The sequence below is a fragment of the Amaranthus tricolor genome, chromosome 13 (assembly GCF_026212465.1).
Source record: "Amaranthus tricolor cultivar Red isolate AtriRed21 chromosome 13, ASM2621246v1, whole genome shotgun sequence".
Taxonomy (NCBI): domain Eukaryota; kingdom Viridiplantae; phylum Streptophyta; class Magnoliopsida; order Caryophyllales; family Amaranthaceae; genus Amaranthus; species Amaranthus tricolor.
Window position 1 is genome coordinate 8,068,996 of NC_080059.1, and position 22,798 is coordinate 8,091,793.

General features: G+C 33.9%; 2 protein-coding genes across 2 annotated transcripts; one reads left to right on the forward strand and one right to left on the reverse strand.

The window, feature by feature from the left end:
* Window positions 1–59: 59 nt before the first annotated feature.
* LOC130798712 (uncharacterized) lies at window positions 60–2,804 on the reverse strand. Its single transcript, XM_057661814.1, has 3 exons — window positions 2,506–2,804; window positions 2,003–2,077; window positions 60–541 (listed from the first exon to the last, which is right to left on the reverse strand). Exons 1-3 carry the CDS (start codon window positions 2,653–2,655, stop codon window positions 380–382), a joined length of 387 nt encoding a protein of 128 aa, XP_057517797.1. The 5' UTR covers window positions 2,656–2,804; the 3' UTR covers window positions 60–379.
* Window positions 2,805–5,735: 2,931 nt separating this feature from the next.
* LOC130798713 (nitrogen regulatory protein P-II homolog) lies at window positions 5,736–9,889 on the forward strand. The gene is made up of 8 exons (XM_057661815.1): window positions 5,736–6,177; window positions 6,299–6,344; window positions 6,655–6,682; window positions 7,917–8,004; window positions 8,664–8,731; window positions 8,842–8,911; window positions 9,415–9,450; window positions 9,557–9,889. The coding sequence occupies exons 1-8, from the start codon at window positions 5,943–5,945 to the stop codon at window positions 9,613–9,615; spliced, it is 630 nt and encodes a 209-aa protein (XP_057517798.1). The 5' UTR covers window positions 5,736–5,942; the 3' UTR covers window positions 9,616–9,889.
* The last annotated feature ends 12,909 nt before the right edge of the window (window positions 9,890–22,798 follow it).

Consider the following 22,798-nt stretch of genomic DNA (forward strand, 5'->3'; position numbering starts at 1 on the left):
ATGCTCTAATTATATTTGAAAAAAGCAAGCATAATTAATTTATAAAACATTTTACTCGATATAACATTCTTATTTCAATTAAAATATAGAAAAGCAAAATTATAGGAGTAAATGAATAGGACCGAAGCGAACATAACCCATTTAAGCCTGTATAACTTTTATTTGTTGCCCAATGCAACCCTTAATTTACCCATTTTACAATTTTACATAGCGTCATTAATACCTCTAGTACACAAACAACATCTATTATTGCAGAAGCCAAACTTCACAATTACAGTGTAAAGTGTAAACCCAATACACAGAAGATTCTGAAAGCAATGGGCTGAAATGAGCAAAATAATTGTACCACGTACGCGTTCTATGCAGAACATCTAAAGTCTTACTCGAGCAAACTGCAATTGAACTTGCCATTGGATAAAGTGATCTTCTTGGCTCTGGTTACAGCATCTAGAGGAAGCGGAGCAAAGCTACGCGATGGTCCATAAAAATGTGGAAACCAATGGGTTCCTTCCACAAGCTCATATATCAATCCATCCCCAAGCTGCAAAAAGATGTTACGAGTGTTATAGGGTGGCTACTGATATGCAAAACAAGAGGCATACGATCAATCTTATCTCTGATGTGTGATTATCACTTTCTAATAAAACTATGGATACAATGGATCACTAGCATTGTTCTCTTTGTTTGAAATCCGAATCATCGAAGTTACAAAGGATAATCAAGTCCTAGCTAATCAAGAATACATCTTTCTTTTCTAAACAATGAACAAATGAAGCATTTGAAGTTCGTTCCTTGAATAAAGAATTGTGTCGGTGTTGTTCCTTAAAACATTTGCAGGGCTCTCTTTATTTGGGGGTTAAGGTTGCGCACATTCCTCTTTGTCCTCTCTTTGGAGGGGTATGGGTATGCTATGTGCTATCTTCTCCCCCGGACCCCGACTTTGTACGGAAATATTGGGTTGATGACTATGACTACGAATGTTCCTTCCAGCATTTCAGTTAATGGGCATCCTTGTATCCCTTTTTGTAGCTCAAAAGGGGTTGAGACAATATAAAATTGTTTGCATACTTATTTTCCATTGTTATGGAGTAAAAGTATTTATGATAAAAGCTGAAAATACTTGCTACCCAACCACATTTCGCTTTCCGTCCAAGGTGTGATTATCAATGATATTTTACTATCACGTAAAGCTGATATCATTTTTATTAAATTCTTGATGAACGCTTCCAATGACTTTTCTTTAGCTTATGGTCTTGTAGCTATTTTGGACAAAAATTGTGCTTATTTTGTTTCATTTCCCAGTGATGGCCAGCAACAATCCGTTATTAAACCAAATGGGTGCACTTTCGCTCACTCAACCTTCGATTCCCTGTACTGCCAAACCTGAATTGATGGGAATTCTGAGCTGAAACCTCACCTGATCCAAATGATCAAGAGGAATGTGATACCATCACTATCACTGCCAAGACCTTTCAGCAGAGACAGTAAGGATGCCACTCTTTCCACTCAGTCTAAAGGACAAGACAAAGGCTTAGTTGAAAGCTAAGTCTCACTACACAAATGGTTAAGGCCGATGTGGTAACCTATACTCCTCCTCATTCAATTAAGGCAAGCACCAACTGCGATACATGTGATGTGCCTAGTCACAACTCAAGTTGAGCAAAGGGGAGGAGTGTTTTGCATCAGAGTGTTTGCCTGCGGTGTGTCCATCAATCCATTTTCGGATAAGTGCATATTTGAAAGTGGACAGTGTGTTCACGTTGAGCAAAGGAGAGGAGTGTTTTGCACCCGAGTCACTCTCCAGATATCAATGTTGTTAAGCTAGAGACCTCATGTCTCAGACACTAAGATTCTAATTTAATCATATACTACAACAATATTGAACTAAACCGCATCCCATAGACCATATATATAGATTTTAGACAACTAAGATAAGATATGAGTATGAAATTGGAACATGGACACAACATGGAAATCAAAAACAGTAATGACTTATCAATACCTTATTTGAATCAACTTGAAGCAAATACAACTCTTCATCAGTGTTTGTGAAAAATCTTTGCAGGGTAGGCTGCACCTGAGAATATAAAACCCACAATCTTAATGTCCAAAATTTGAGCATGTTCTTATCATACATAAAGAGAAGTTTTAGATTATGTGAAAAACTACAAATGGGTTTGGCTAAAATTTAGTTTTGCCCATTCCCAACTCCTGAACCCATGATTCTATTCAATTTAAATGGGAAATTGCAAAAGGATAAGGAATAAAAGACCAGCAACATCCTCATCCTCATCCACAAATAGACCCTTGTTAGCAAAATTCAATTTCAAAATTCACAAATTATATGATTAGGCAATAATGATTATGTTAATTAATCCAATAGATGAAAAATTCAAATTGATCAAATTTGTGAACCGGCTAAAGCAGCAATTATGTTGGGAAAGCATACCCACGTAGAATTTATGAAAAAGATTGAAAGTGATATCAAAAAGGGAAAGACAGAACCTGAAGAAGAGTGCTGAGATGAAAGCAAGCAGTAGATTGGTCTAGGTCGCCGCCATAAGTGAAACCAGATTTCTGTAATTCATCCCATTCTTTGGCGGTGCTTATCCTATAAACATACTGCTCCTTCTTCCCATCGTCCTCCTTCGACATTACTCTCTTACCTTGACCACAGCTCTGATTTTGAAAACTAATTTTGCCCAATTTAATTAGGAACTTAATTCTTAATTTAGACGAAATATTAATTCTTAAATTAATAATTAATTTATAATCCCTTAAGGTTAGATGTAACTCATTAGATACCGATGTGATCGATTATTTTAACAGTTTTACGCACTTGCTAAATAAGATGTGCTCATGACCCGCTCAAGACGGCGTGACACAACATACCAGGATCACTATTTTATAAGACTGGCACAATATGGTTCACAAATTCAACCCTTCGACATGAATGCCCAAATGTCATTCAACCTATTTTGTATGAGATCATCTAGATGACCTCAAAACAAAAAACTTATAAACTAAAATTTTTTATTATTGAGCTATTTAATCCAAATATAAAACATATCTTACGGGGATACCATCACATATTACAAAGAAATTTGAGTTGTGGCCCATTTGTTTGTGTCGTGTTGCATTTGCAGGGCCTTAACTAAAGGATAGTTGACACCAATCACGATACAACTTAGTATACTATTACTAGACCTTGCCTAACAAACACATGGCGTTTCTACACGACATAAATTTTATGTCTAAAGACAAACACTTAGATAATAGATCATTTAATTTCAGGTTTTTCTATTAATTCATATTCATTCATAAAATCACTAAATAAAGACAAAACCCAAATTGCCGCATAAATTTTGAGTCAAGTAAGAAATAGAAAGAAAATATGTTAAAATGAATTAGACGTAAATTTATGTGTATTTTTAGAGTTAAATTATTTTTATAGGTTATAAACCATTTAAAAATCATATTAAAATAGATTAATTCAATTGGGACGATTAAAAATTATATTTGTGCTTATCAAATTCTGCTAATGATGGGTTAATAATAAGGCTTAAAGAAGATTACTACATTAAAATACCAAGAAGAAAAGTTCAAAATTGGAGCAACAACTTGTTCTTTTTCTAGCTACTCAAAAGAGCAAGGTAAGTGGAATAAAAGGTTTTGGAATGTTTGGGAAGAATAAAATGGGTTAACAAATACACAAAAACAGAGCAACAATAATAGAGAACAAACACACAAAATTTATAAGGTATTTAAGAATATTTCCCCCTTAAACAAAGATTACTTTCATTAAGATATCAACATACATTAATGACAAGTCACACACAACCTTTGAGAGTACTTTCTCAAGGTAAACTCACCTTTAATGGTGGTCTCACTCAAATACACTAATGCAAAAAGAAGAATTCTAATGGATGAACCGTAGTTGCCTCTCGTATATTAGCCTCTCTCAATGTTGCTAATAATGTTCCAAGACTCATATATATAGTCCCTAACATATTAGAAAACCCTAAAACGAAACCCTTAACCCAAGCACAACAACCCTCAAAACAGAAACTTTGATTTTGGGTCTGCACACATCCGCTGGACAAGCACACCAAGCGCTTGAATGAGCAGGCCTTTACCAGCAGCTACTAATCTTTGTTGCCCTGTGCCTTGTTTAAGCAATGGTCTCCTTTATCCTTGTCTCGTTCGAGGCACAACTTGAACCTTCCTTTTATTATAAACTAATAATACAAAATACAAATTATAATTGGAAATTTGTATTTTCCCTTTGTTGATGGCTAAATAAAACTTACAAAATACACTAAGAATTCACTTGAAGATTATCTTTGTAACGACAACTACTACCCGAAAACTTGATACTTGTTGTAGGCGTTTAATCACTTTCTTTTTGTGATATTTTCCCCACAAAGGTAATTGGGTTTTGAATTAATTGGGTTTTGAATTGGAAATTCACAACGAGATACAAACAACACAACACCCCTTAGTACTTAGGGTATGTCACTTAACAACAAGTGTATGATGAATTATAAGCTTTGAAAGTTTTAACAAAAGTTAATTACTCTCTTGAAAGATTACAAGTGAAAGAGAAAGAGCAACAATGAGAATTCACAAAATTAGGTGTAGTGAACATCCTTCCCTAAGCCCCTATTTATACTACTCCAGTATAACTAAGGTCATGGCACATTCAATCCCCCATTGATGACCAATATTAATGGCCTCCAATCAATACCATTAACAAGGTATTCATGAGCATTATTCCTCCTAATTACTCCTTTGTAACTCTAGAATTAATATGGAATAAGTAAGGGATTCCAATGCAATCAACTCAAAGAAAACGTAAAGACTCAACAGTTATATCAGAACAAAAAGCCGAGTCGGCTTTTGCTCCATTCCCAAGAAAGTCGACTCGGCTTTTCCTGCTGGACAAAATTAGTTTTCCAGAACCTAAAGTCGAGTCGGATTTAAGCTCAAAACCAAGAAAGTCGAGTCGGCTTTTCTTGCTGACTCGCTTTTCCAATTTTCTTTTGTCCTATCCTTTGAATCCCTTTTGGACTTTGTATTTAATACATATTGTCCCACTATTATTTGTAATACTTGGTGATTATATACTTAGGATTATTATACACTAAATATTCAACACCTTTTGCACTCCCTTGTCTTCATCAAAGTACACCAAATCATCCACTTTGATTACTTCATCAAGTGAACCAAACTTCAATTCTCATAACCCATGTCGTACATCTTTACTCTCAAGTGTGCAAGATAGAGCATGAGTTATGAGATGATCAAACTCATCACCAATAGCTTGAGATTTAAGACTTGGCACAATAGGATGGTTTCGGCTTTAAAACTGCCAACTCAACCTTCTCTCTTTCCGATCTTGTTTACTATTTAGAAAATATATTTTTCCGTTTGAGATATTTCACAAAATGTTACTTAAATTATTATTTAACAATGTAGTTAATCCAACAATAATCTTCTTAAAATTAAACCTCACTTTGTTTAAGACAAACTTTTTTAGACTACATGATAGATTGAGGGAAGAACATGTAAGAACTTTCACAATTGCTATTTATTGGGGTTGTTTAAAAATATTCAGTTTCGAAAATCCGATCCGAATTATCTTGTATCTAACTTTAAAATGAATAAATTATTTGAACTTAAAAGTCACATATCCTAATTAGATATGAATCACATTTTCCAATATCCGGATCGATCCGGTATTCGGTGGTTAACACCCTAACTGTTTACGGTTATTAGTTTTTTATAATTGTATCCCTTATTCCCTTTAATGAGAGTATATATTATACAAAATTGATTTCCCTCTCACATTCTTTTTCCTCTCCATAGTAGAATTTTCACAAACCCAAGCAAAACCTCTCCTGATACAATTTTCTTCAGCAAAGCAGCTTCAACAATCAACAATGGCGGTAAACATGGCACCAACAAGAACTGCTGTTCTTGGGATAATGACAGGACCCTTCAATTGTCCCTTCTCCTCCAAGAACTCTAATCTTGGACATGGAAATCATTCTCACAATTACTTCTCCCGAATTCCCCCCAAATTTGGTTTCTGTAAACCACTTCATCTCAATGCTAGTTCTAATCGTTCAAGACAGTTGCCTACTTTTCCACAAATTAAAGCTCAGATGGCATCCGGTACTATTTCTTCGATAATTGCTTCATGGGTTTTATCATTTTTGATGGATATTCAAATGGGTTGCTTGTAATTTTGTAAATAAATCTTTTTCCCTTTATTTTTGTGTTTCATTGCAATTAGAGCATGTCCCAGATTTCAAATTTTACAAAGTGGAAGCTATTCTCAGGTAGGTTTTTCTTTTTACTATCACTTTCCAGATTATTGATTGAATATTCAGAACAGTATTTGCTTCAAAGCTATGGGTTCTGCTGCAATATCTTTTTGTAGTGCACTTGAGAATTATTGGTGTGTTTAGTTGTCTACTAAGAATTGAATGAAATGAAGTGAGATTCAAGTTCATAACTGACAAAAATTTTAGTCAAAGAAGTAGATTCAAAGAAGTATCAGAAATTTTGTTCATTTCTGACTTCCTTACGTTCTTCATTTTTTGGTGATTTTTTCCTTGGTGCTGTGCTGTTGAATCTTTATGGTGAAAGACCCTGGAGAATCCAAAAGGTCTCTGCGGTAAGAACTCCTCTGAAACGCAATTTGATCAATATGTTGTCAGATTAAGTAACTTGTAATTGTATGCTGAATTTTCTTGAGTTGATGCATCTTCATTAGCAAATACTCCTTCTGTCCTTCTCAATTTGCATCTCTTTCCATTTTAGTTTGACTCACTCATTTTATACCATTTCCCTTTTTGGCAATGCTCCCACTTTTTTTCTTTAAATCTTCTCTACTAACTTATTATCTCTCTCCATCTTAACCACTTATTTCTGTGATCCACTTGTTTTTTTGTCTTATTCTCAAACTTAATTTCACTTTCCACTAAATTTCATCCAAAATGATTTGGGTACATTTTAACAGGGACGGAGGGAGTATATTAATTATATGGTGCCAATTTTAGTCATGCATCTAAGATTGTTATCTTTTACTTGAAATCTCAATCTTTTGCGATTGCTTTGACATTGTTGTTGTTGTTGTTACTGTTGTTGCTATTGTTGTGGTACTTGAAATCTCAATTATTCCTGATCTGTGTGAAAGAGGGGGTGCTTGGACCCAATAATGGTAAGAATCGATGTAAAAGATGAAAAACAGAATATAGACAATAGAGATGACAAACAACAAACATATAACAAGTTTATGAGGTATCTTGGATTCCTTCCCTCAACAAATGTGTACTTTCATTAACGGATTCAACAATACGTCAACGAATGAACTCTCACCCTTGAGAACAAGCTCTCAAGTCAAATATTTCTCACTTTCATTGACGGATTCAACAAATGTTTACTTTCATTTGTTTTGTACTACCTTAAGTGGAATTCGATATCTTTTGTCACAGGATCTTTTATTGTTTATTCGTTTTTCAGTGTGAAATCTTTATTTCAGCATGTTCTTTTAATTGATTTGCTTTTCTATTGCACCTTTTTGCCACCTTACCATACTCTCAGAGATGGATTCCATATATATATGATTTTTCTATACAATAGTTCTCTGCCTATTTTCTTTTCCCCATTCCCCTCTTATTTTCTGTCGAGTAATGCCAATAAAAAGCTGTGTTTGTCTAGTCATGAATCATGATGAGCTGATATTCATTTACATGTTTTGTGCCGTATTTTGTAAATTGTAATTTGATCTGAGTACTTGCATTGTTTCAACTTTCTAGGAATGAATTGCCTTTTTGTTTCTGGGTTTTGACTCCTCAACTTTTTTCTTTGGATTAAATTTTTTGGGACCGCTTGTTCTCTGAATAAAGGCTCTGCTGAAGATGGGCATACGCGGTGTCACGGTTTCTGATGTTCGAGGCTTTGGTGCACAAGGTGGATCTGCAGAAAGGCATGCTGGTTGGTACTTCCTGTTTGTCGACATTTTGTGTTGTGTATCTCAATTTTTTGAATAAATAGAATGATCTAAAAACTGAACATGACCATTTGACTAGGAGACCTTATTTGTAGCACTATCCTGGCTGGCTCACTAGTTTTTATGCAAATGAATGTCACAAGTTGTTTCTTGAAATACCAATGTTTGCCTGGTTCCCTCAAAAATTGCTTCCTCTTAGCACTGATTGATCACTGATGTGAACCTTGGCTGTTCTGTGCCTTCTTCGTATTAGAGTCAGTTGTTTCGCTATTATTGAACTGCCAGGGAGGAAGTACTTCCTCATGTTTAGTAGCTCAATTCCTCCCCTAAACTATTATGTTTGTCTGTTGGTTTATTTAATATGTTACTCGGACTCTTCATTTTGTTTCACGTACCTGTGTGACGACTGTGTCTGATTCTTGATGCTCGGACATTGGTATAGCACTTAGACACTTCATTTTAGGCGTAAAATTGAATATTTAGACGTATCCGACACTTGGACACATACCAATATTCGACATCAGTACTCGAGTCCAAGTAACATAGGTTACTAGTTCAAAAAAATTGAACTGTCACACCATGGTATCTTTTTTTTGCAGTCTGCTTCAGATTGACGTTTCATTGTTACTCTTTCGTTTCGCAGGATCTGAGTTCTTCGAGGATAAATTTGTCTCCAAAGTTAAGATGGAAATTGTGGTCAGCAAAGATCAGGTGCTTATTGTTAAAACTTGAAACATCCAATTTTCTCTCCCACTTGTCTATGCTATTATAGTTGTTACCCACCTTCTGTTATAATTAAGCTCGGTTTGACTCTATTTCAGGTTGATGCAGTAGTCGACTTGATTATCCAGGCAGCAAGGACCGGTGAAATTGGTGATGGCAAAATTTTTGGTAAGATATTGATGTAATATGCTTCGAATTTTTGAGTAGAAGCTTGCCTACTTACAAACAGAATCAATCTGAATTACTCACTCTTGATAAACCTGTGTTATCTGCCTTAGTTGTACACCCTCCTTCCCTGGAACCCGTAGTGATGTGTAAAAAAGGCACTTGAATCTTCTGCTTATTACCCATTTGTAAATCAAGTATGCATTACCAATCTACATGTAACCCTTTACATAGTTATAATATAAAAGTGCATGAAAGGATTGTTTGGTTACTCATTACTCTCCAATTTACCTCAAGTACCCCTGTCGGACCCTAGACTCTCGGACATGGGTACACACTTGAACACTTCAATTTGGTTCAAAACATTGAAATTTTTTTCAGTAAAGGCACGTATTTGAGTCGGACAGGGATACAAGAGTCCAGGAAACACAGGTTTTCTTGAAAGAATCTCGAACCTCTCTAAGCTAGATGAAGAAACTAATTCGTAGACTTTTTTTTTGATGCAGTCCTGCCAGTTTCTGACATCATAAGAGTGCGCACAGGTGATTTTTCATTTCTATTTACCTCCTTCGATTTGTGGTGCGAAATGCTGTTCCTCCTTTGTATTAGCTGATAGATATTAAATCTTCGCATCATGATGGTTTGTAGGTGAACGAGGACTCCAAGCGGAGAGGATGTCTGGAGGATGGTATGACATGTCCAACTAGAAATATGTCTAGAATGGTTGGGTCTTTCGGCAATGCATTTTGAGAAGAGTTGGTTTTGTTACGTTGTCTATATTTTCTTATTTTCGAGAACTGTAAATGCTCATAGTCACAATCATTGAACTATGACTGCCCTTTCAACAACTGTAACGTGAGAGATTTTTGAACTTAGAAACTGTAGAAGGTTCTTGCAGTCTGGCTGCATGAATGACTGTTACAATGGCACTTGATATGTCTTTCATGGCTTATTTTGAAGCGATTCTTACCCTTTGTTCAATATTATTCATTTTAAATGATATGAAGTATTTTGGTTTTCATATTATAGGATCTTTTTATATTGGACGAGAGACTGAAAATAAGATTCATACATAAATATACTCATCTGTTTTATTGAATTAGATTAGAATCAAAGAAAAAATAAGTTATTTTTAAGGAAAAAGTAAATGAAGAGAGAGTTTAAATCGTATGAATGAGATTAAAAGGAAAGTTAGAAAATGAACTTTAGTGATTGATTGTATTGTAGTTTTGCTTTTGTAATGTTTGTGGCATGTAGATGTTGTGCGGATTTGACGACTTAAGTTGATATGTAGAGGGTTGCTATCTTTACCTATGACATTTGGCTAAATGTTTTGCTATTCGTTTTATTGAGTTTGCTATATATCTCTCAAAAAACTCTTATATACAAATTAAAATATTACATATTCAATAGGATAGAAAGAGTAGTTATTAATTTATATTGTGTTTTAATCCATGTACATAATCATCAAATATAGTTAATAGATTATTATTTGGAAATATATCGTAAAAATAATGTATCAATTGGTTCGTGTCATAAATATTAAGTTAATGCTTAATGTTGTTATTTCAAATTTCTTTTTGCATGCTTTGGGGATTTGTATGATTTTTGTTATAATTGAATGTTTTGGATTTCAAAAAATGTATAATTAAATATAATAATAATAGGTTGAGAAAATTAGATAGCTAAGTAAAAATTGAACACATGATCTTACATGAAAAGTAGTATTTTTTTTTTGAAAGGATCATAAAAAATAATAAATTTGATCTCACACTTTGATTTTTCTAAGTCATATCTACATATCGTAAACAAAATTGCAACTAAAATTTCTCTTAATTGCACAATGAACCGTAGTCGTAGATATATAGCTTCTACTAAAATTATTAGCAAATAAATTTGGTGCTTACCAAACTATTAACCCTAATTTTTTACAATAGAGGTCTCGAAATTGACCGCTCGAATAAACATATGAATTTCTTTTTCTTTTCCTTTTTATAGATCAACCAAAGAATTTTTGCTTCCTCTAATTGGAAATTCTGATTTTTTTTTCTTTACCCATTCCTTCGACGGGTATGTACTTTTCTTCTTTCCAATTCATCTACTTTCAACAATAGCTTGATTTTTCATGCTTGATCTGTTTCGATCCTTCTTATTTTTATTCGTTTCCTGATCTCAATTCTCATTGTGTTAAATATTTTCTGATCTTCATGGATTTCCTTTTAATTTGCAGTCCATTTCTTTCTAGCATAACTGTCCTTGTAATTGCTGCAAATGCTATAATAACATGAAATTCAAAGAATTTGTCATTTTCAAATCAAGATCTGATCATTTTACCACTCTGCTTTGTCGTTAAATGTTAATCATTGTATGTGAGAATGTGTTTGAGATCTGTGTATAATGTAAGATTGATTCAATCGAAAATGTGATTACTATTTTCTCTTTCAAATTCAGCTTAATTTGTTCTTGACTTAACAATTTTTGCAAATTTTCCTTGAATTTTAAAATGTATATGAGAAAATAACAGAATAGTGAATTAATGTCAGATTATTGAAGTTAAAGGGACGCAAAAAAATGGGGCTTTCTTTCACGAAACTGTTCAGCAGACTGTTTTCAAAGAAGGAAATGCGTATATTTGATATCTTCAACAAAAGTCACGTGACGAGAAATGATTGTTTTGTTTGATGACAAGTCACAACAAGTAGGTGTGGATTGTGATGAGACTTTCAGTCCCGTAGTAAAACCGGCTACAATTCGTACTGTTTTGGGTATTGCTATGGGTAAAGATTGGCCTATTCATCAGTTGGATGTTAAAAATGCGTTTCTCCATGGTGATCTAAAGGAAACCGTATTTATGCATCAACCTCCGGGTTTTGTGAATCATAAGGTTCCCACTCATGTCTGCCGCCTTCGTAAGTCCCTCTATGGCTTAAAACAAGCTCCTCGGGCTTGGTATCAGCGTTTTGCTAATTATCTTTTGCAGATTGGTTTTACTTGCAGTATCAGTGATAATTCTCTCTTTATATTACGCCATGGCGATAATATAGCATATCTACTACTTTATGTTGATGACATTGTTCTCACAGCCTCTTCCGACAAGCTCAAAAACGACATTATTGCTCTCCTTAAGTCTGAATTTTCTATGTCCGACTTAGGAAGCCTAAGCTACTTTTTGGGTATTTCGGTAAACCGTACGAAACATTCTATGTTTCTGTGCCAGAGTAAGTATGCAGAGGAAATAGCTCACAGGGCTAAGATGGATAATTGCAAGCCCGTTGCCACGCCAGTGGATACCAAGTCCAAACTTGGAGCTTCAGATGGCGACCCCATGAGTGATCCATCCCACTACAGGAGTCTTGCCGGGGCACTTCAGTACCTCACTTTTACCAGGCCTGATATAGCATATGCTGTTCAACAGGTTTGTCTATTTATGCATGCTCCTAGAGATTCTCACTTCAACGCTCTTAAACGTATTATCAGATACGTCAAAGGTACTTTGGATTATGGGCTACATTTATACAGGTCTGCACCAACAAGATTGATCTCTTACACAGACACCGATTGGGCAGGCTGCCCCGATACACGTAAGTCCACTTCCGGATATTGTGTATACTTAGGAGACAATCTTGTTTCTTGGTCCGCCAAGCGTCAGGCCACTCTATCCCGTTCTAGTACCGAAGCAGAGTATAGAGGTGTTGCTAATGTTGTTGCGGAAATCTGTTGGTTACGAAACCTACTTCTTGAGTTACATTGTCCAATTCGACAGGCTTCTTTGGTTTACTGCGACAACATCTCTGCCGTTTACTTATCATGCAATCCGGTACATCATCAACGTACCAAACATATTGAGTTGGACATTCATTTTGTTCGCGATAAGGTAGCCCTTGGTCAGATTAAGGTACTCCATGTACCCTCTTCGTATCAATATGCAGATATCTTCACAAAAGGTTTACCGCGACAACTATTTTTGGACTTCCGAAACAGTCTCAGCGTTCGTCCTCCTCCCGCTTCGACTGCGGGGGTGTGATAGACATAATTGATTGACAGAATACTTTGATTGACAAAATATTCTCAATTATGCTGTATATAGTTTGTATATATTTTAGGTAGTTATTTATGCTATATTTAGATGTGCATAATTTTTGTAATCTGCCTATTAATATTGAGGAATAGAATCATCTCCAATGAAGGAGAATTATACAATCTTACAATATTGATGGTGGGTCTCGATGCAGCCGGTAAGACTACCATCTTGTATAAGCTCAAGTTGGGGGAAATTGTCACCACCATTCCAACCATTGGTAAGCACACCATCAGTATTTTTCAAGTTATTTATTGATGGGGATGTATTTGATCTTATTGTTGTCTGTGTTATACAGGATTTAATGTGGAGACTGTTGAGTATAAAAACATTAGCTTCACTGTCTGGGATGTTGGAGGTCAAGACAAGGTATAATATAACTTGACATTTCATTTGATTATTTGTCTTTTGCTGAATATGTTTATGACAAGTGTTGTGCGACAGCGGAAGCAAGGTCGATGAACAATAATGAAACAATAAAGAAATTTAAATAAAAAAATAAGAATGACACAAGAGATTTAATGTGGTTCACTATCAACGTGATAGCTACATCCATCGGCACCGAGAATAAACTTTTCACTATAAACCGGCAGATTACAAGATGAACGAGAAGCCACAACAATGGCTCTCCAAGCTTTTTCTCTCTTAGTTTTCCTCACTTTGTGTTTCATGCATCATCCCCTAATTCTAATTACAAGAGGGGTTTATATAGTATGTCACTTAATAAAAAGAAATTAGGTTAACAATTACAAAGAAACCGGCCCAAAAACTAAGTAACCGTCAAAAGAACGTGCGAAAATTGAAAACCGTAAAAGTCGCCCAGTAGGTCGCGGCCCGCGACCTACCTGTTTTCCAAAACAGTAGCTTTTTCATCAGAAACTCGCGACACGCGACCAAACGTACGGCCCGCGACCCGGGTGTCTTCCAATTCAGTAGCTACTCCGCGCTCTTCGACCCATCTTTTGATTTCATTTTAAAACCCGATCTTAGACTCGGTTCGAGTCACAAAATCCCAACAATCTCCACCTTGACAAGAACCCGTAGTCAACAACTACTTCATCAAACCATAGTGAAACAACCATTCTCAAGCCAAAACCGATGCAAAGCTCAAACATAAGCCATACATCCCGACAAGTCTCCAACCAAGACCCATTCCGATAAGTCTCCAACCAAGACCCATCAACATACTCGTTTCCAAGTATAACCACTCATAATGCTCTACTAGCATCACAAGTCACTCATAATGCTCCACCTGCATCACGAGTTCACGAGGCAAGCTCTACCTTAAGGTTATGCACACCTCCACCTGTGAGGTCCCTCACACCGCCCCTGAGGGCCTATGCTAATGAATCCAGCATAGTAAAGAATCTACTAGGACTATCAGACCATCCTACCTACTTTACCTCAATCTTCATATACGTGCATTCCGAATGAAATCTGACCATATCGTGCTTCTCCCGAACATCAAGTACATGATCGCTAAACAAACAATCATAGTACACAAAAGCTAACAAGGTTGATCACAAAGAACCATCACCGAGATCATAACACAATCAAACTCAGCGAACACAACCCAAGCTTCAATCGATGTAACAAAGCACCTAACATCATTCCCGTACATAAGAAACACAACAGTTGATCCAAGCAAACCGTAGAGAGAACAAATCTCTACCTGCTAGTGCCCCCACCCAGGTTGAGTCACAAACCTGTAAATGACACCTCTGCCATGCGCAAAACAAGTACACATCATAGCATACTTCAAACACTGAACCGTAACTTTAGACATATAGACCGACTTAGCCTCAAAATGAGGTGATATAAATGAACTAAGTAACACTACCAGTTTATACCACAATTCCCATACTATGCTCATACGTAAAGTTATAGCAAGCCACTGCGCCCGCTCACTATACTCTACAATGTGCTCATAAGTTGGAGGTCCACGTGACTCCACAAAAACGGCTAACAACCTTGTCAATCCCACAAGGTTCAATGCATAACCTACTACACTTATAGCAACCAAAACAACACTCCCTACAACCAACCTATTAGACTTCTCGAGAACACATATAGGCTTTTCTTGAAACCCTCTAGATCGGCGAAATGTTCCCTGTACTGACTTCTTCAAACTATCCACAGAGATAAAGATAGCACTAGAAATCACAGTCAGAGAGCTACTTAGGGCAGCATCAACACCATCAATCCGGGGTTGAACAGAAATGAATAAGGGTTTAATCTCATACTCCACCTCAAACTCGATACCACTATCACCATAACCCGCAGCTGTAAAATACACAACAACACACCAAAGCTCTAACAAGACTCCAAATATGAGATAGCACGATACCCTACTGAGCCAAACCACACACATACTGGTCACCTCTAATCCCGTGTGTAAACCCCGATTGAACAAACTAATCCAGTATCCACTCAACAACCAAGTACTAGAGAGCATGCATAAGACTCTCCCTAACAAGGTTCGATTCGTTATTTTGGGAATCATCATCATTTCGGAGTTGGAAAATTATTTTGGGAGCTTATAAAAACATCACTTTTGGAGCATTAGAGCTTGGAGTATTTAGCTTGGAGGACCTTACTTATTATTTTCCTAATCAGTGCTTAGTACTAATCCTTGGTGTTAGTATGGTATAACTTCTTACCTTACTCTTTATGTGAAATATTACATTATATTTACTTTAGAATATGCAAAGTATGAAATATGTTGAGTATGTTTAAGTAAGAATTTAATTTAATGAAATTATAATTTAGATCATATCAAGTATGTTTATGTTAGTTATTTTTATTATATTAATTAGTAATTTTTGATCATGTTTAGGAAGTTGTGTAAAAAAAAATGTATTCTAGTAATATTAAGTATTATTTATGTTAAAACTAGTGTTAGTATGTTTGGGGGGTTATGTGTTACATTAAGAATGTTATTATATTTAATATTTTTATTTGTGATTGAATTTTTGTTAATATGCTTATGTTGCCTTTGAACTAGTTTATAAAGTTGTGTGCTATTTTGCGAACATACTTTTACTAAGTATGGTTATGTTAAAATTATTATCATTATACATTATTTTGATATTAGAGTTTAACCTTAAATTATATTAAATTTCTTTGTTATTGTTTAAAAGTTTCTTTTTTTTTTGGTAATTATGTTGATTATTTAAATTTAGAATTTAAATGATAAATTACATTAAGTTTTTTTTGTGAAAAATGTCCAAAAATAATCATAGGCCATTTTGCAACTATCATTTAAAAAAAAAATTATATACTATTTTAAATTATTATAAGCATTCTTTTTATAATAATAAAATAACAAGTTAAAATGATATGTTTTGAGAAATTTTTTTTTTATAAGTTATAAAATATTAAAGTGTTTTCTTGTGTTTATGAGATTTTTTTATGAAGTAACTTTTGTGATATTAAGTAATTAGTTTGTACAAAATATTCTTTAGTTGACTATTTGACCAAAATTTATTTTAAAATGATGTAAAAGTAGATTTTTTTAATATAAATATTTCCTTTTTAAAATTATGTGTGAAATTTCAATTTAATGAAAATATTAAAAAAATAAAGTTTTTACTTGTTTTATAACAAGAATTATGGATTTGTGTGAATATATAAGTTTTACTTGTTTTATAACTAGAAACATTGATTTTTAAAATAATAAGTTGTATTTGTTTTATAATTAGAATATTGATTTTTGTGAACTTGATAGGTTTTTCTTGTTTTTTTTTTCAACTTGGAATATTAATTTTTGGTGAATTTGTTGAATTTTGAAAATTTATCCATAGAATATAGTTTTACTTGATTCATAATTAGAATATTTGTTTTTGTGAAAAGAATTAAAATATTTATTTGTTTTAAAGTTATAAATGTTGATTATTGAAACTTATTTCAAGAGAAATAAATTTTAGTAGCTACTTGTGAAAAATATTAATCTAAAGACTATTAATAGAATATTAATTTATTAGTATAAATTTATTTAACAAATGAACTATTAAAAATAAATTTTAATGACTAAAACTTTAGTAGTGAACTTTAGAAGGGCATAAAGGTAGAATATTATTAAATAAGGAAGTTAACATCTAAGTTGGTCAAAGTTAAAGTCAACTAGTAGTAGTAAAAATGTGATTTGCTTGTGTGAAATTATCTGTGTATTGATTGAATGACCCTGATAGTAAGGTAATGTCGAACCATGGATCGGCATGTAAAATCCCGGCGCCCGTGTTGGCCGGCACGTAAAATGCAGTGTAAGATAGGGGGTTAGCTACCTATCTTGTAGAAGCTCGAGAATAATTGTATTGGAGGGGTGTCGACTCCCACCACAGTTAGATGTAGGGCTTTGGCCCTAATCTAACCAGATCCTTACATATATCAGGTGTCATATTGTTGTGGTTGCTTGTTGATCAGTGATAAACTTGATTGGTGTTGATGCAATGATGCATGGCACGGTTATGAGTATTAATCAAATGAACTTACTCAAGTATTAAGATTACCGATAGTATAAGTGGCAGTAACGTACTTCTGCCAAGGTTGAGAATGGTATCTTAATGACATAAAAGTATTGAACGATAAAGAATATAGTAAAATTATACAATAGTATTAATTAGTTATAAGTTCGTACTTTAAATATTATTTTGTAAATATAGTGTACAATTTCTGTATTTTGAGCTGGATATGGAGTTATTGTAGCAGGAGCGGCAGTCTCGATACATAATTAACATTAATAATTAAACTTAAGATAAATAATGCGGAAGTGTAAAACGTCAAACTGCTAAAAATTATTTAAACTAAAACTGTTCAAAACATCAGTTAAAAAAAAATTCTTACAACTGAGAAAATATAACATAAGTTTTGCTTAAATACGATAAAAAAAATAAGTACAATATAGTCATCAAAGTTATCAAGTAAAATTAATGAAGCTAAGTCCTCGATAAAATAATTAAAGTTGCGGCCTGGATTGAAACCTGAGCTAAATTTTCCTGCAAAATATTGTCATCCATAATACGGATGACAGACGATTAAATCGGTCAGCCATAAAGCCGAGTACAATTTCCTCAACAAGCTTATGATGCGATAGTTAAATCATGCTTACAAAATAATCATCAAGCACAATATAGAAGGTTATTATTCATTATTGACCTTTACTAAGCCATTAAGTTACATTCTCAATACTTGCAGAACTTCATTACTGCTACTAAATACTTGGTAACCTTAATGCTTATTTAATCAAGTTCAATTAAGCCTCATAACTTTACCATCATAGCACATCACAAGATCACAACAATAATGACAACTGATATATGTAAGGGTCTGGTTAGGTGAGGACCGTAGTCCTAAATCCTAACTGTGGTGGGAGTCGTCACTCCTCTCAATACTGTTATGCTCGAGACTTCACAGGATGGGTTTTTCTCGGACCCCCTGTCTGACACCGCATTTTACGTGCCGGCTAACACGGACGCCGGGATTTTACATGCCGGTCCATGGTTTAACGTTACCTTACTATTAGAGTCATACGATCAATATCATGCAATATCAAACAAGACTCTAAATAGAAATAATTTACATTCTTATAAGTCAAACTTCCTCAAAATTTTGACAATTTTATCCTTTTAATAGAAACAAATTACTAGTATCTAATAAATTAATATGAATTAAATAATAAATTTTCGTAGCTATACTAAGATTCCTGAGGCTAGACTTAGTCATTATTATGTCATAAATAAACATAAAAGTCAAGGGTAATATTTCTAAGTATTTAATAACGTATTTTATCAAATAACCAAGTAAAATAGTAAAACGAAATTTATCCCAACTATGAAAAATAATCCGACAAGTTATTAGGGTCCAAAATCTAAATGAAATGAGTTTTCAAGAAAAACAACCCTAAGCATTTCAACAAATTAGTTTGGCTATGTTACCCATAAATCGATTAATAATTCTTTATAATTACTTGAGTCCAAAATAAAAATTTTATCAAAACACCAAGATGATATGGAATCATTTTAAAGACATAAGTTTATTTAACTAGTAAAATTCATATATATCTATATTATCATATTAATCAAAAATTTTCATATATATGACTTTTTTTTCGAGTGTCCCAAAAGTATTATTGTTTTGACGAAAATATCACTAAACTGGATATGACTTTCATATTACCATGTAAAGTTTAAATGATTAAAATAAAATCACGTGATCATGCTTTTATATTATCGAGTAACCATAAATAAATATCACATAAAGAGAGAGTTAAGAAAATGTGTACTATTTTCCTCCAAAGGTGGTGCTAAACCAAGTAAGAGAATAATAATAGGAAAATAAGAACTTAAAGAAATAAGCTCCAAAAGAGAAAGTCTTCAAGGCTCCAAGCTTCAAAGAAATAGATCTTTAATTACCCAAAAGAAAATGATATCCAAGCTCCAAAAGATAATACTTGACTTTTCAAAAGTTGATGATTATTGACTTAATAAGTGATAAGATCAAGCTCCATCTTCATTTGATTCTTCAACTAATAAAAAAGGTATAAAGTTAGTAAGATGTTAATGAAATGAAGATATAAGAAAGAATGGTAGAAAAATTTGATGATGGAGGTGCAAGTGATCTCATGGCTAAGGAGGGGTATTTATAATGGGTTTTGGGCAACGTTTTAGTTCATATCAAATGCATATGAGAACGAATAGACAAGACTAAAGAGGAAATTAGAACACTGATTGTAAAGAATTGACATGGTTTTAAGCCGTCAAAATTAATTCTACACAAACTAATCCATTTGAAAATAATTGCATCAGTAAAAATTAAAAAGACAAGACAGATTTATAATTTAATGATCAGGCCTGTCAAACAGATCAGGTTGGTCGAATTCGGGTTCCGGTTATATATAAACAGGTCAGAAAACCCTTGACCCAAACTCAACCTATTTAGTTAATTGGGTCGAAAATCACAATCTTGACCCGACCTACAATAGATTAGATTGACCTGATTTCGACCAACTTAACCCGTTTATAATTTTTTTGTTTTCGTTTTAAGGTTTTTAACGTTGATTAAATCTAATTTTTTAGGCTTTAATTTTAACTTTATGTTTTTTTATTGTTTATTTTGTATTTACTATGAAAAATAAGCAAAAATATTAAATAAACTAAGTTTAGCTTATACTTATTAATTTAATTCGAAATTAACACATTTAATTAAATAAGTTAATACAGGTTTTTTTCAGGTTTAAAATTTTGATCTGAACCTAACCCATTTAATAAACAGATCAGGTTCGGTCGACCCATTTAATTAATTTGGTCAAAAGTTTCAATCCAAATCCACTTATTTCAGGTTAAGTTCAGGTCGAATTAGCAGGTCGGGTCAACCTTTGCCAGCTCTAATCTTATACAATCAATAATTGAGTGTGCGTAAACTGTAAGTTTAAACTTTAACAATATAAGTTTACACTATTCATGAGTGTTCGTTTGAACTTGTTAGTGAATAATTTTTAAAAAAGTATAATTACGTAAAATTTTATTGGATTTGTCTTACTAATAGGTTCGATGAATCAACATTTTATAGTTTTTATGTTTTAAAAAGAAATAGAGAAGGTTTACTAGATAGGGAATAAAGGATTGGAGGACCAAGGGAGGAATTTTATAATTTTGGATCCAAATGTTATGCTAACTACGTCAATTAACAATATCAAATTGTACTTTAACATGGATTTGATTGATAAGTTCAAATGAAATTCTTAAAAAGTCTCTTTTGGTGAATCAAATTAAGCTTTTAGATTGAAAAGTAATTTGATGTGTAATGTTGGTCAGTCACAGCAATGCATTTACAGCAATAAAAGAAGCAAACTTAAAATGTTTAAAAGGATGGGTAAGGTAAATCTCGTGTCGCTCATAGTCGACCTAAATTTACAACAAATAACACAGAATACAGCACCAAAAAAGGCGATAACTCGGTTTTCTTTTTTGTATAATAATAACCAACTTGGTAGAATAGAAATTGATTAGAGTATATTGCAGTCTTAACATAGAGGTAAGGTAAAAGAGCTGTAACACAGATAAACAAATGAATAATCACTATAGAAAAAGGCCACATAATCTAGAATAATAGATGCTTATATCAACAAACAAATCAACATTCCATGCAAATTATTCCTAGGTAAGTTTGCGCCATATGGATCCTCCCTTTGACGATGCTTGTAGGCACTTCACCCTGGGGAACACAAATCCAGCTTTAGGAGGGATTCCACCAACAAATGAGTTGCCATAGATTTCTTTGCACTCTTGCACAACCTGTGGAAAAGGAGCGAAGATTACTCATTAGTCCAAGCGTAGCGATAGAGCACAAGCAATTTGGTTCGGACCATATTTGGTTGTTTTTGTGTAGTGTCAAGCAGTGTGTGTCTGGGTCAGGTTATTTCAGCTCAATTAAGAAAAAAGTAGACAAAAGGAACAGAAAATTAACTAGCTCAAAGTATTCGGATATTTGCTGTTCATTTCATTTCTGAGACTGAAACATACCAAAGTTCTTATGCAGGCTAACCGGGCGCTATAAAAAAAATGTTGCAACCTTAGAATGTTAAAGTGAGAGAGGCTTCTTTAACTGAACCAATTTCACGAAATTCTGACTGTTACCACAAATTTCTCTCAATATAGTAGATTCCAATGATAGAAGCTTACAAATATAGATGTCATCAATCAATGTGATGGAATTATTTGATACTAAAAAGGACCTTCTGTAACTTTTTACCCCAATGCTGTTAAGTGGCTTCCAACTAGACGGGGTTGAGGGGGTCGGATGTACGCAACCTTATCCTTGTAAGTGATAACAAAGAACTTGTTTTCAATTGACCCAAGGTAGACTGCAGCTTCACATAGAAAAGAAATGATTGCAAAGTGCCCTTTTAACACTAAGAAATGCAGGCCTACATGCCTAACCAGAATTTATAGGTCCCAAAAAATTGGCATATGTTTCCCATCTAAAATTTAATGTTCACCAGGGAAGTAGAAAGATGATTTACCTCTTTTGCATCCTTTTTTGGTATGCCTTCTCGCAAACCCACAAGCTTTTCGACAACATCAGGCTGCATGGAAAAAAATCATGATTTCACAGAGCACAAAGAAATGATGAAAAGCCTTTTGAACAGAAAAAGATTATTGAGGACACCAAAACTATGGTAGTGATTTTATAGCCTATTTGAACTTATTAAATCTTATATTGTAGTTATGAATTAAAGTTTGGAACCCTTAACTATAACTTACTGGAACACAACTTTTCTAAGAATAGAGTAAATAAGCTATAGACAACAGAGCCCAAGAGTGCTCTTCCCCAGTTATGGAAGTGGAGGTTGGGCAATTAAATCAATAAAAACTTACTGGACAGTCGGGTTGATGTTCCAAAATATTTGTGTAGACAAGTGTGAACGTGTCAAGACTCTCAGCTGAAGCAAGCTCCCGCAAATCACTGAGTATTCTAACTCTGTTTTCCACCTTCTGCAGTATTCATTAATACATGCCAAGTAAAAAAACTTGTCTGGTATAGATACCACAAAAAGTGCCACCTCTTTTGAGGAGTGAGGCAAATTGCTTATTAATTTGAATTGGGGCATAATTAAATTTGAAGTGTAAACTTACGGAAACACTAATGTATTCCCTGAAGAAATCCATCAATACTTCTTCATCCAATCTCATCCTCTCAATAGTTTCTTCCTTATGTAGTGTTTCTGCAAAGACATGACAATAGCAAGGAAACATTGAGAAAAGGAAGCAAAGTGAGACTGTTTATGCTTGATGGTAACACAACCCTAAGACAAC

Excerpts from the sequence above, each read along its gene's own strand:
- LOC130798712 (XM_057661814.1), bottom strand. The coding sequence starts at position 2,655 with ATGTCGAAGGAGGACGATGGGAAGAAGGAGCAGTATGTTTATAGGATA. Across the intron at positions 2,078-2,505 it reads ATCTCAGCACTCTTCTTCAG|GTGCAGCCTACCCTGCAAAG; the intron begins GTTCTGTCTTTC and ends TTATATTCTCAG. Across the intron at positions 542-2,002 it reads TTCAAGTTGATTCAAATAAG|CTTGGGGATGGATTGATATA; the intron begins GTATTGATAAGT and ends ATCTTTTTGCAG.
- LOC130798713 (XM_057661815.1), top strand. The coding sequence starts at position 5,943 with ATGGCGGTAAACATGGCACCAACAAGAACTGCTGTTCTTGGGATAATG. Across the intron at positions 6,683-7,916 it reads GAATCCAAAAGGTCTCTGCG|GCTCTGCTGAAGATGGGCAT; the intron begins GTAAGAACTCCT and ends CTCTGAATAAAG. Across the intron at positions 9,451-9,556 it reads CATCATAAGAGTGCGCACAG|GTGAACGAGGACTCCAAGCG; the intron begins GTGATTTTTCAT and ends GATGGTTTGTAG.